The 14173-nt window shown below is 42.0% G+C and overlaps 1 protein-coding gene across 1 annotated transcript in view; it reads right to left on the bottom strand.

The window, feature by feature from the left end:
• Nucleotides 1–14173, bottom strand: part of ACTR3B (actin related protein 3B) — a 33193-nt gene that overhangs the window by 6880 nt on the left and 12140 nt on the right. Inside the window, 1 exon segment of the mRNA XM_077808761.1 lies at nucleotides 11340–11432. Within this exon segment, the coding sequence (XP_077664887.1) occupies nucleotides 11340–11432 (93 nt within the window).

Consider the following 14173-nt stretch of genomic DNA (forward strand, 5'->3'; position numbering starts at 1 on the left):
GGGGTTCTCTATGTTTTTTAATCTAATTACCCTGTAAGATATCTACCATCCTGATTTTACAGGGGGGATTTCTTTATTTCTATTTACTTCTATTTTCTATTAAAAGTCTTCTTGTAAAAAACTGAATGCTTTTTCATTGTTCTCAGATCCAAGGGTTTGGGTCTGTGGTCACCTATGCAAATTGGTGAGGCTTTTTATCCAACATTTCCCAGGAAAGGGGGGGTGCAAGTGTTGGGAGGATTGTTCATTGTTCTTAAGATCCAAGGGTCTGGGTCTGTAGTCACCTAGGCAAATTGGTGAGGCTTTTTACCAAACCTTGTCCAGGAAGTGGGGTGCAAGGTTTTGGGAAGTATTTTGGGGGGAAGGACGCGTCCAAACAGCTCTTCCCCAGTAACCAGTATTAGTTTGGTGGTGGTAGCAGCCAGTCCAAGGACAACGGGTGGAATATTTTGTACCTTGGGGAAGTTTTGACCTAAGCTGGTAAAGATAAGCTTAGGAGGTTTTTCATGCAGGTCCCCACATCTGTACCCTAGAGTTCAGAGTGGGGGAGGAACCTTGACACAGCCTCTCACATGTCCTGCTTACAATGAAGACATCTGCTCATGGTCAGCAGCAGATTTTGCAAGAAAATGTCCACCTCAGATTGGAAACTTCTACTATGACCTCAGATCAAGAAACCAAATTATTGGTCCATGATGAGCTACAGCCAACACACTGGAATCTCTAAGTGAAAAAGGATGGTCCCTTAGGGAGAGCAAGGGGACACTGAACCCTATATAAGACTAACCATCCAGAAGGAAAGGGGGGATTCTCTCATATCAACACCTGAACCAGCCATCCGGAGAAGACATGAAAGACTGACCGTCAGCTAAGCCAAGCCTTAAGTCTACAACTAACAGAGGGAAGAAACCGACCACCTCCCCTTGCATATGAAACAAGCTCAAGTTATTTACAACACCAGGACTAGTTCTCTGCTAAGACCAAATCACATGAATTCCAGATTCTATGACCTAGTGTACACTTAAAAATTAGATTGACCTAGTTACTTTGCTCAGGGGTGTGAAAAATGTCATGTCTTGGGCACCGGAGGTAGGTTGACCTAACCCCAGTGTCCATGCGGCTAGGTTGATAGAACAGGTCTTCTGTCAACCCAGCTACCATCGCTCAGGGAGTGGATTAACGACAGACTGAAACACCCCTTCCGTCGCCATGGGAAGCATCTAGGCTACAGGTGTCGCTGTGCTGCTGTAGTGCTTCTACTTTTAGTAGACTCTTAGCCCAATTTATTAGATGAAAAGAAAGGAATTCGTCCTTAATTCCCTGGGAAGCACGGAAGTCATTTTTATGTAAACTTCATAAACTGATTTAATAATCTTTGTATCGGTGAGCTGGATAAATTGAAACTGATCTATTGATTGAATCTCAGTTGTAACCTTAATTTGATCATTGCATTGTGTTATATTTCATTAGTTTGGGGAAGTCAGAAGTAAATTAGATAGTGATTTTTTTAGCTTCATATTTGTTTGCTTATTCTTTTAATTAATCTATAAAAGCAACTCTTCTGGTTCCTCTCCCAAAACTTCAATGCAGGAAAACAACCTATTTAGAGGTAAAGGTAAATAAATTGAGTCACGACTGGAGCCATATTTTAATTATTTGATTAAAATCCTGTTACAACTACACTGCATGTCAGGAAGATGCCTTGTAATCAACAATGTATTTCTGAACTAAACTTGACTTTCAGTCCTGAACGAACAGGACTTAAAAGTCCCTTAAAAGTACATTTTCAGTACATACTTGACATTTGGGTGTAATTTCCAGCTCAGGTAGACATACCCGCACGAATACACTAAAAAGAGCAGTGTAGCAGCACCTGCGGGCTGCCCCGAGTATGCACCTGGGGTTTCAGAGGGGTTTCAGAGGGGATTGAACTTGGGGCCACCAGCCTACCCTAGTGTCTGTGCAGCCACAGCTTCACTTCCGTCTTTAGCCTGCTAGCACAGATAGGTCTACCCACGCTGGAAGTGACTCTCCATCTGCACTGTAGACATACCTTAAGAGGGTCACCTCAGCTGTTCTTAATGATTAAGAAAGGCACAGTATGTCAAGCCTGTAACCAGACTATGTCGTTAGCAAGTCTCCAGTCAGACTGCAGAATATTTGAACAAATGTCCAAATAAATTAAGACATTATCACAGAATCAATTTAACAATTTGTTACCAAATTCCAAGATCATACAGATTAATTCAGCTCATCCCAAACAACAATAATGTAAAGTTTAACCTACTTTTTACACTACATTTTGTAAAAGCTGACAATCATTTGTTTTGGGTATAGTCTCCAGTCATTTATAATTTGTAACAGCAAAGGGTTAGGTGACGCAACGGTTCCTGTACTAGTTCTTCATAACAATGGATAGGGGTCAAATTCCAGTTGTACCAAACTAAAATAGGCATTGCTCAATCCTAGTCCACATTTGTCTGAACTGTAAAACCACCACATAGTGTGGCATAAGCAGAAGCCTTGAAAGGACCCAGACTGTGTGGGTAAGTCAAGTCTAAGATACTTTATGCAGCATCTGAACACACTGTACTTGGAGCATACTTCCATCACCACCATTTTTAGTCATCTATGTGCAGTATGTAGTCATACACTTCACAGCCCGCTAGGGGAATGCACATCACTTCTCACTGGATGAGAAAAAGCAGAGGTTGGAGCTATGGGGAGATCTTTTCTCCTCAGCACAGAGAGATAGCAGCAGCCATCTTTAATCTCTCCCAATAGGTGGGCTGAACGCCAGAGTAAAGAAGTGATACGGCCTCTCAAGAGCTGCCACGAAAGAGAAGGGTTCCTCCTTAATGATCCTGCAGTGGCTGCACTATGGCAACAGTACAGATAGGATGGCATGCCCCATGCTGTGTAGCAGGAAGAAAGATAGAAATAAGTTGCTTAACTTCTGTAGTCAAAACTCAGTGCCAAGAGATGATGTGACATGGACCTAATGGCATCACCACGAGCACTGGCCCCTCCTGCCAGCCTCCCTGCTCTGCACTTAAACTGCCAACTGTGGATTTTCTATTTGCTGAAGCACAGATTAGCAAGGTTCTCGATAACATTTCCAAAGCTTCATATCATTTTGGAAGAACCAAAAATGCAGAAAAGAAAACTGATGACAGTTGAACTAGGGACCACTGCAGAATAAATCCTCATTTGTAATTCACAAATCACCATATCTGGTTATTGGACCTGAAAACATCCACAGTATGACGGTCAGACAGTGCCACCTACCTATCATGCAGTGCATATTTTTAAGCAACCTTCAGAAAAGGCTTAAAATGGCATGATATGTTAGAAGACTTCAGAGGAAAATTTTCACCACCACCCATAATTGTTCTTAACCCTCCACATTCCAACAGATATGCACAAGTAGAAAGCGTATGTGCCACATACCGTGGAGAGTATCTTACAGCTTGGGGGAGAGACATGACTCTAGCTCAGAAGCAGGATGTGCTACGAGAAACTCTGTTAGCTGTCAGGATAGTTCAGCTGGGAGCTAGAGCTTAAGTCTCATAACAGAACATGGATTCATACCTAATGCTGATCCCATAGTGCAGCAACAGGGAGATACTGCAGCCTGAAATTCTTGAACAGTGAGCAGAGATCACTGTTGCCCATTTGTGACTGAAAGGAACCTATATGCTCCTGTAATAATCTTTGTACAAAATATGCCCTGTGAAGTATCATCTGAAAACTAATAACTTGCTGGTCAATAATATCATGGTGAAATGTACATAGCAACATCATATGTAAAATTATTAATTCCCCCTGTGCGATGTTAGCACATGTTCATACCCACATAGCCCTGACTAGGCATTTGTTAAATGGGTTTATCCTAAACAAAGGAATGTATGTTTACCTCTATTTACATGTAAGTAGTAAACAGAGTCCTGGAGACAGCAAGAGGGAGAAATGGCAAGAGACAATGTACATCTGTATTTCAGAAAGAGCATGGAGCCACCTTCATCACCAGACTCCATGTCACCGTCATTACTGTTTGAATGAACTTTGCTTTGAGGCATAGGCCTCAGAAGCGTGCACTTCAAAGGATGACTGGACCATAAAAATGAGGGGTAAAAACACCCCAAGGCATCTCTCCCTCTCTCACCTAAGACAAAGGAACTGACCTTTTGATCCTAGGGGAGATCCTGGCCTGAGAATTGGGTTATCCCTGTTACTGGGAACTTATGGTAAGGATTTTTTTTTTTTTAACCTTGAACCAAAACTAGCTTGTTAAGTTTTAGCTACTGGAAAGTATTTTATCTTTATTTTTCTTGTAACCATGTCTGACTTTAATGATATTTGAATTCACTTAAAATCTCTTTTTTGTAGTTAAATAATCTTGTTTTATTTTTAATCTAAATGAATCCAGTGTTGTGTTTAAACTGAACTGTTTGGTAAGTCCAGTTAAAGCAGCAAACTGTTGAATATTGATCTTTTACAGGAGTAATGGACCTCTAATACCTGAATTGTTCAGAAGAGGGCTGGACAGTGCAGACCATGTTTTGGGGGAAAATTTAGGACTGGGGATGTGTTGAGGGTCACCCTGCAAGTAGTTAGCTTCCAGCAGCCTTGCTTGAGTGTGGCTGGAATATTGCTGACAGGCTGCTGGAATCAGACTTGCTGTACCAGGGCAGTAGCTATATACAGACATTGGTATTGGTATGCGGCTTGTGAGCAGCGGAGGTTGGGAGCTACAACAGCATTGTGAGGCACCCAAGGTTACAGGGCAGGTAGTGAAACAACACCTGGATTGCACTCTGGAATGTGACATCATCTCAGTTGCATGTCCAGGTGGAAGTTAAAGACAGAATGAGAAAGTTTAAAAAAACAAAACAGAACACTAATATTCTCAGAATTCTGGCCAATAAGCACCATTCCTCCCATAAAAAACGTGAGACTGTCAATGACTATAGGTGAAATATGTCAAACTTGTGAGTAATGCTCTCCAGTCAACTTCACAACAATTGTCCAGCCAAAATTTAATGCATTATTTTAAAAAGACTTATGATGGCTATTAGAACTACTACATAAACCCAGATCTGAATTCATCATATTAAAACACATTTATTCAAGACCTTTTGCAGTCATCCCTGGATACAGGTGGTACTAACTCCCTCACAGAACTTGAACATTTTTTTTTTTTAATGCCTCCCCTCCCCTCCCCCCACACACACACACACGCTCTCAGGAGATAAGAGAGAATGGGAGGGAATAAAGAAATGAGTAGTGGGAATGCCAGCTGCACTACACCTAGAGCCCCTCCTGCTGACCAACACAGGCACAGATCTTAGGAGCGGGCAATCAATCCCAGCCTCCTGGTCAAATGAGATTACAGCAGCCACCAAAAAAAATGTAGGAGGTACTAGAGGAATTTTTATTGAGCAAAAATGAGGCAGATCAGATAGGTAAGAACAACAGCATGCTGTGAATTTTCTGTAGCTACCTGTCACCAACAGAAATATTCTTTTTAAAAGATTGAGAAGTTTTACAAGAATTATATAAGACCATTGTGCGCATCTGTAAAATTACTGTAACTATATCCAGAATTGCACCATGGGCCTGGGATGTTTGACTACCGCTCCCTCCGCTACACTCAGATTTAATCATATTATGGAATCACTGGTGTGCAAGAGACATGGTGAGCTTCAGTTTCAAGACTTCAGATAACACTTTCAGATAAATAAAATGGTAATCTCAGGACAACACTGAAGATCATCCAGTACTAACATCTGCTACAGCCATGTTATTACCTGTATAGACAACAGGGAGCCAGACAGCTATCGAAAGTGGAGGTGGGTTTTCTGCTCTGCTGTAGACTGGGTGTGTATTATTCCCTGTAATACTGAAGATAAGTACACTTAGTACTTATCTAGTGACTCAGACAAACTTATGTTCTTCTACCAAGCCCAAGTAAAGTTCTTTTCCATGCTATTGCTCTCTCCCTCTTTAGCCACTTTTACTGACAGCAACTCTGACTACAAAATAATTAACATAACGGACAGAGAAAAGGATAAATTGGGTGAAAACAGGGGAATGGAAACGGTAAAGATCATGGGTGCTCAACCAGGCAAAAATTACAAGAGTGGAGTAACAAGTCTGGAACCCACCTCTTAGTAGAACTAGGGAAGCTGTATCCTTTGGGGAGATCTGAACTTAACTTTTACTTGGAGGCTCCCACTGGTGGGTGGACTTGTCCCCCATTGCCCTGACTGAGCCCAGGTGGAAAATGCACCTCTTGGCAGTTATTCACGGGATTTCTACCTTCTGAAAGTTCAGCACGATGAGAAAGGGCAGCACAGCAGGGAAGCCCAAAGATCTCTCAACCAGAATGGAAAATCTGTACATGAGTGAAAAACGGTGAGAGGGAAGATGAACAGAATGGGGGCGGGGGGAGAGAGAGGGAGAACAACAGAAGAGCGATCTACTAATAGTGTCCATAGGGGACATCCTAAGGGAATCTAAACTACTGTGTTTAGCTTTTAAGTTACTGCTGCATTCTAACAGGTTTCAGAGTAACAGCCGTGTTAGTCTGTATTCGCAAAAAGAAAAGGAGTACTTGTGGCACCTTAGAGACTAACCAATTTATTTGAGCATGAGCTTTCGTGAGCTACAGCTCACTTCATCGGATGCATACCGTGGAAACTGCAGCAGACTTTATATATACACAGAGAATATGAAACAATACCTCCTCCCACCCCACTGTCCTGCTGGTAATAGCTTATCTAAAGTGATCACCAGGTTAGGCCATTTCCAGCACAAATCCAGGTTTTCTCACCCTCCACCCCCCCACACAAATTCACTCTCCTGCTGGTGATAGCCCATCCAAAGTGACAACTCTTTACACAATGTGCATGATAATCAAGTTGGGCCATTTCCTGCACAAATCCAGGTTCTCTCACTCCCTCACCCCCCTCCAAAAACCCACCCCCATACACACACAAACTCACTCTCCTGCTGGTAATAGCTCATCCAAACTGACCACTCTCCAAGTTTAAATCCAAGTTAAACCAGAACATCTGGGGGGGGGGGGGGGTAGGAAAAAACAAGAGGAAATAGGCTACCTTGCATAATGACTTAGCCACTCCCAGTCTCTATTTAAGCCTAAATTAATAGTATCCAATTTGCAAATGAATTCCAATTCAGCAGTTTCTCGCTGGAGTCTCGAGACACCACTGACTTCCTGAGGAAACTTCAATCCATCGGTGATCTTCCTGATAACACCATCCTGGCCACTATGGATGTAGAAGCCCTCTACACCAACATTCCACACAAAGATGGACTACAAGCCGTCAGGAACACTATCCCCGATAATGTCACGGCTAACCTGGTGGCTGAACTTTGTGACTTTGTCCTTACCCATAACTATTTCACATTTGGGGACAATGTATACCTTCAGATCAGCGGCACTGCTATGGGTACCCGCATGGCCCCACAGTATGCCAACATTTTTATGGCTGATTTAGAACAACGCTTCCTCAGCTCTCGTCCCCTAAAGCCCCTACTCTACTTGCGCTATATTGATGACATCTTCATCATCTGGACCCATGGAAAAGAAGACCTTGAGGAATTCCACCATGATTTCAACAATTTCCATCCCACTACCAACCTCAGCCTGGTCCAGTCCACACAAGAGATCCACTTCCTGGACACTACAGTGCTAATAAACAATGGTCACATAAACACCACCCTATACCGGAAACCTACTGACCGCTATTCCTACCTGCATGCCTCCAGCTTTCACCCTGACCACACCACACGATCCATCGTCTACAGCCAAGCTCTGCGATACAACCGCATTTGCTCCAACCCCTCAGACAGAGACAAACACCTACAAGATCTCTATCAAGCATTCTTACAACTACAATACCCACCTGCAGAAGTAAAGAAACAGATTGATAGAGCCAGAAGAGTTCCCAGAAGTTACCTACTACAGGACAGGCCTAACAAAGAAAATAACAGAACGCCACTAGCCGTCACCTTCAGCCCCCAACTAAAACCCCTCCAACGCATTATTAAGGATCTACAACCTATCCTAAAGGATGACCCAACACTCTCTCAAATCTTGGGAGACAGGCCAGTCCTTGCCTACAGACAGCCCCACAACCTGAAGCAAATACTCACCAACAACCACATACCACACAACAGAACCACTAACTCAGGAACTTATCCTTGCAACAAAGCCCGTTGCCAATTGTGCCCACATATCTATTCAGGGGACACCATCACAGGGCCTAATAACTTCAGCCACACTATCAGAGGCTCGTTCACCTGCACATCCACCAATGTGATATATGCCATCATGTGCCAGCAATGCCCCTCTGCCATGTACATTGGTCAAACTGGACAGTCTCTACGTAAAAGAATAAATGGACACAAATCAGATGTCAAGAATTATAACATTCATAAACCAGTTGGAGAACACTTCAATCTCTCTGGTCACGCAATCACAGACATGAAGGTCGCTATCTTAAAACAAAAAAACTTCAAATCCAGACTCCAGCGAGAAACTGCTGAATTGGAATTCATTTGCAAATTGGATACTATTAATTTAGGCTTAAATAGAGACTGGGAGTGGCTAAGTCATTATGCAAGGTAGCCTATTTCCTCTTGTTTTTTCCTACCCCCCCCCCCCAGATGTTCTGGTTTAACTTGGATTTAAACTTGGAGAGTGGTCAGTTTGGATGAGCTATTACCAGCAGGAGAGTGAGTTTGTGTGTGTATGGGGGTGGGCTTTTGGAGGGGGGTGAGGGAGTGAGAGAACCTGGATTTGTGCAGGAAATGGCCCAACTTGATTATCATGCACATTGTGTAAAGAGTTGTCACTTTGGATGGGCTATCACCAGCAGGAGAGTGAATTTGTGTGGGGGGGTGGAGGGTGAGAAAACCTGAATTTGTGCTGGAAATGGCCTAACCTGATGATCACTTTAGATAAGCTATTACCAGCAGGACAGTGGGGTGGGAGGAGGTATTGTTTCATATTCTCTGTGTATATATAAAGTCTGCTGCAGTTTCCACGGTATGCATCCGATGAAGTGAGCTGTAGCTCACGAAAGCTCATGCTCAAATAAATTGGTTAGTCTCTAAGGTGCCACAAGTACTCCTTTTCTTCTTGCTGCATTCTAGAAATACTTAAGATACAGAGACAGGGATTAGAGTGGAAGAAATCCCATTACTTAGTCACCAAGTAAAAACCCCCACTAGCCACTATGATTTCTGCACTGGTAGTTCATCTCAAACATCTCCTTTCAGTTTCCTTCTGTTCTCCTTTCCCCTATTCCACGTACAGAAATAAAATCATAAAAATAGGCCTCTGTATTATGTCTTCCCTCTGCTTCCAGGACCTAGTGACCTACCCATCTTCTTCCATCTAAGTAAAGAGCAGCATTTCCCATCAATTATTTTGGAACTATTAACTCCATGTAAAGAGAGACAAAGGAATCAATGCTTCCCAGAAGTAAAGTCAAGATGGAGTTTTAAAAAACAAACAAACACTGGCAGTACTATACATAAAAAGTAATAAAGTGAACAAGGAGAGAAGGCAAAAAAAAATCTCCCACTTAGTGACTTAGCCAAGGAAAGGTTATTTACCAGGCTGACTTTGATGCTAAAACGGGAGCCAGCTTTAGCTTTTATAAACTAGCAAAGTGGCAACCCTGATTACTGTGTGCAGCCATTCCATCTTATTGTGATCCTGACAGACCTCATATTAATTCAGCATGGAACTAATCGATATTTGACAGGGAGACCACCCTCTCCCCAAAAAAGAAACACCTACATGCGGAGGACAGCGGTGCATGCAATTCAAGAGATGGCCTTCTTTTGTAAAGACAGTACAGTACTAAACAATTCCCTAGCATTGGGTGCAAAGAATGCCCTGTTGGAATTGTGGTCTCTTAGAACAAAAGAAGTATGCACAGACTAAATACCTGTGGGCACTGAAGATCTCATTAGATTTTTCACAAATCTAGAAAAAAAATTAATCTTGGGGTCCTAATCAAAATGCCTAATCCCAACTGTGTCAACTTTAGTCAGTATTTTTTACTTCCTGTCCTGAAATGTTTTGCAGACTTGTTGTGCAGGGTTCATTATGTCTCTATCTAGAGAAGGCACTATAGAAATAAGATATTTTTAGCAAGCAAAGAAAAAGGAAGAGAGCATTAAAAATGGAGACTTCAAATAAAAAACACACTCATGTCTGGAAAGACCAGACTGAGCTGTTAAGTGAATAAGCCCCTCACAAATTTGGTCACAAAACATCTACTGGTTTCAAGTGACCCAGAGATCAGACTTACTTAGCATACCTGCTTTACTGAGCAAAATGATTTCCAGCACCATCCCACATACATCACCTTTGAAAGGCCAATGTTACTATGTAACTCAGACACCTCAATGACTACCACCAAATTCAACAACCAGGGAAGATGCATTTGAGGTCAGCAGTGAGGAGATCAACCTATTTTCTTACTCAATTTAGGAGAAAACCATCACCACTTATATGGGTAAACAAACAAATCTGCACAATAACCTGGCATCTTTTATTCATCTGAAGTGTATCACAGCTGCAAGGGTGAAAAACAAGGAGCAACACAGATTGTCCTTCCAACTCATAGAGAAAGCTCACTGCAGGCCTATGTTTTAAAGTCAGACTGAGGATTTATGGGCTGTAGTTCAGGAACCTTCATTTTCATATTCTAACAAGCCAGTAACAAAGATCCCTCTTGGCTGATGCCTGATAAACTTATACAGGGTTAATAGCCTGGGTTACATCACTATTTTTTATTTACATATTTTAATATCTAGCTTCAGTATTTAGCTATTTTTGGGATGGGGAGGAGTGAAGGGGGAAATGCAAGAATCAAGATTACCAAAAACTTAAAATTTTTCAAACCATGGTATATTAATAAATTTCCAGGAACTCAAGTTATAATCCCAGCTCTGTTACAGACTCCACATGTGGCTCAGGCAGGTTACTTAACTTCTCTGCCTCAGTTCCTCCATTGGTAACATGGAGAGAACACTTACCGATTTCACATGTCTGTTGCAAGAATTCAAGTGCTTCGAAAATGAAAAGCAGTAAATACTAAGTACCTTTCAATGAGAAATCCAAGTTATTTGGATTCCCCCCAAAAGGTTTTTTTCTAGTAGTACTTATACCTAGAGCTTGCACTTCCCATACCAGATGGGAATGGTACTTACATAATTAAAATAGTTCATTGTGAGAATATGGACCTTTAATTTTCAGGTGAAGTTAGTCAGTCTTACCCCAAAAAGACTGATACCTTATATAATGGACAACTAACATCAATGGGACAGTTCTATAGAACTTCATCAACTACATCCGAAATGGATTCCATAAAATCTGGATTGGCAAGCTGAAAGAAGTGGAATACAGACATACAAATGACACGAGAGGACTCTAGAGTTAATTTCCATGAACGATATGTTGCAACATTTTTCTGTAAAAAATTCACTGGGGCTGATGTTGCTTCTACTTACTGAATATGGAATGTACTTGTAGTGACCAAAATAAACTCTTCTCTATATAAATAAAATGGAAATAATGCCACAGAGGTGTTAAAACTTTTTACTGTTGTAGCAAAATATAGGCTTTATTTCACTCTCCAAATCTTTAGACTCATCTTAATATTTGCCCTGTTTTAACTCCAAATCGTGTATTTCACTGCCATGAGTTGATATATCGAGGGTATAATCTACAGATATGTAAACATACACAATAACTAAAGTTCAAGTGTGTGTATATATATTTTTAGGCAGTATAAAAAAAATTAAGATTGAGAAATCAAGCACTCATGCTTTAGGAAAGTAGTTATGAGCTCTTCCGCAATATTAAACTCAGCCATATTGCGCATATTAATAGCATTTACATTTAAGGAAGAGGGACAGAAGAAGATATAACAAATATGCAGCATGGATAGATTAACATTGAGGCCGGAGAGAGATTTGGAATTTTCTTACTTCAATGCTAGACATCTTAACCCTAATGTAACAATGCTCCTCTTCTGCTGTCTGCAGGAATTGAACATGGGATCTCTGGATCTAAAGGTTTACTGAGCTAATGAATAAGGTCCACTAGCTCAGAGGCATTAGCAGACTCAAACCTATACAAATGATCTGGCTACTAGATCGTACAGAGAGCCACGACGTTAGCATGGATCACTCCAATACTGCATTAACATTAGTTTAATTTCCCTTAAAAAGAAGGTCAAAGTCTTGTTCTTATCGTACATGCCCAAGCACACGCTAGGTTAAATGCAAACCTGGCTAACGTCCTCTGAAATTGAAGATCCAGTACGCCAAAAGCCCTTGTATCCAAACATTCAAGTGTCGGTTTTTCTAAGTCCATCTCGACACTACGAGCTAGGGGTGTGATTCCTGCTCACTGCTCTCATGCGCATACTTGAGCTGGCCATCACTGACCCAGCGGGAGTATAAACCGTAGTGTAGACACAGTAACACTAGTAGTGGCAGCAGAGGCACAGCTGAGCCATGCTGAGTACAAACCTTCTTGAAACCAAGGAAATGTACTCGACATGACTCTGCCGTCCCTCTACTACCGCTCCCCATGCGCCCACCGCTACATCGCTATTTATGCTTGCTCCAGCTCGATGACCGACAGCACGAGTATGTGTACACAAGCACTACACACCAGTAGCTTGCAGCCTAAATCAATGAAAGACTTTATTTACTCTGCCACATGTGAGCAGAAAGTTACAAGTCAGTGATCAAGTCACTCCAATAGATGAAAATAAAGCATTTCACCACAGATGGTCCCAGCTGTGGTGTGTTTATTAAAAACATCACAGGAGATGTTTCTTGCAGACCCTGCATCACGGTGTGGCATCAGTGGACTGAAGCGTTTTTTGTTTTGTGTTTTAACAGAATCAACACATTCAGCTGACGTGCCAACCCAATTCAATCGGGTGTAGGGATCAGACACTCAGCAGTGATTCTTTGCTCCCGCATTCTGGAGTAGAGCAGGCAGCGTACTTGGCCTCCTGCCATGTCAAGATCAGTGCTAGAAGGCTCCAGAGGGAACTACACCCAGCCTGCCTTGTCTTTGTAATAATAGGGCAAAGGCCTGAAGAATGATTAAAAACATTTGAAAAAATTAAGTGAGCAGAGATCTTAGGACTTTCAAGGATCACAGCGATGAATATGGGCTTAGAGGTGCAGTCTGAAGCCGGTGCCAACACATATGAAGACACATGTGGGTGAAGCTTTTTAATATTGTAGATCACTCCTCAGAGATTCCCTTATGGTCCAACCTTTCCTTCCAATTACAACAGTTTTTAGTGACATACATTAGTAACATTCGTGCAGCATTAATGAGACAAGATGAAAATAAACGTTTCTTTAATGGGGATGGATGCAGCTGTTACATTACATTCCCCCATATTTTGCACCTGTTGATTTTCCCCTCTTTAGATATATGATTTTTGTATTTGTCAGTACCAGATCTCCGCAACTGCCAGTAACCAGCGTTATTCTACTCTTTCCTGATCTTGCTGCAGCTTGGATCTAGCTGTATGTTCAGTATCTCTCCAATTTTGATCATGATTGACTTTACACCAAATATGAAGAATTTGCACAGATGCTAAAAGGGTTCTGGGGTTTTTGTCTTTAAAGTTTGGATGTCAAAAAAACCCTTCTGCATACCCTATAAGAGCTCTGAATGAGATACACCCAGCAGGAACAGTAATTGCTTTCAGGGTGGATAGATGCTTTACCATTGTCCAGAATCACTGCAGTATAGTCCATTACTTCAAGCAGGTGGGCTAACTCACTGGTCCACGCACCAGAAAACACTTTCTAGCCACAGGATTTCCATTCCTTTCCTTTCTGGATTCAGTTTTATTTCAGATTAAGCAGTTTAACACAAGTTCAACATATCGATTATGTCCTTTTCCCCAACCCAGGGTCTTCTGCAGGAGCCTACCTACCACCTACAGGATACACTCCACAGGCTGTCTGCCTGGAAGAAAGGTGAGCATCTCGCCTTCCTAGCCTTTGCCCTGCAAGCCATCTGCCTGAGCCATATAAACTGGGTTCTTTCCCCTGCCGTGGGGTGCCTACTTGACGCAGCTCTCACAAC

The sequence above is a fragment of the Eretmochelys imbricata genome, chromosome 2 (assembly GCF_965152235.1).
Source record: "Eretmochelys imbricata isolate rEreImb1 chromosome 2, rEreImb1.hap1, whole genome shotgun sequence".
NCBI classification, from domain to species: Eukaryota; Metazoa; Chordata; order Testudines; family Cheloniidae; genus Eretmochelys; species Eretmochelys imbricata.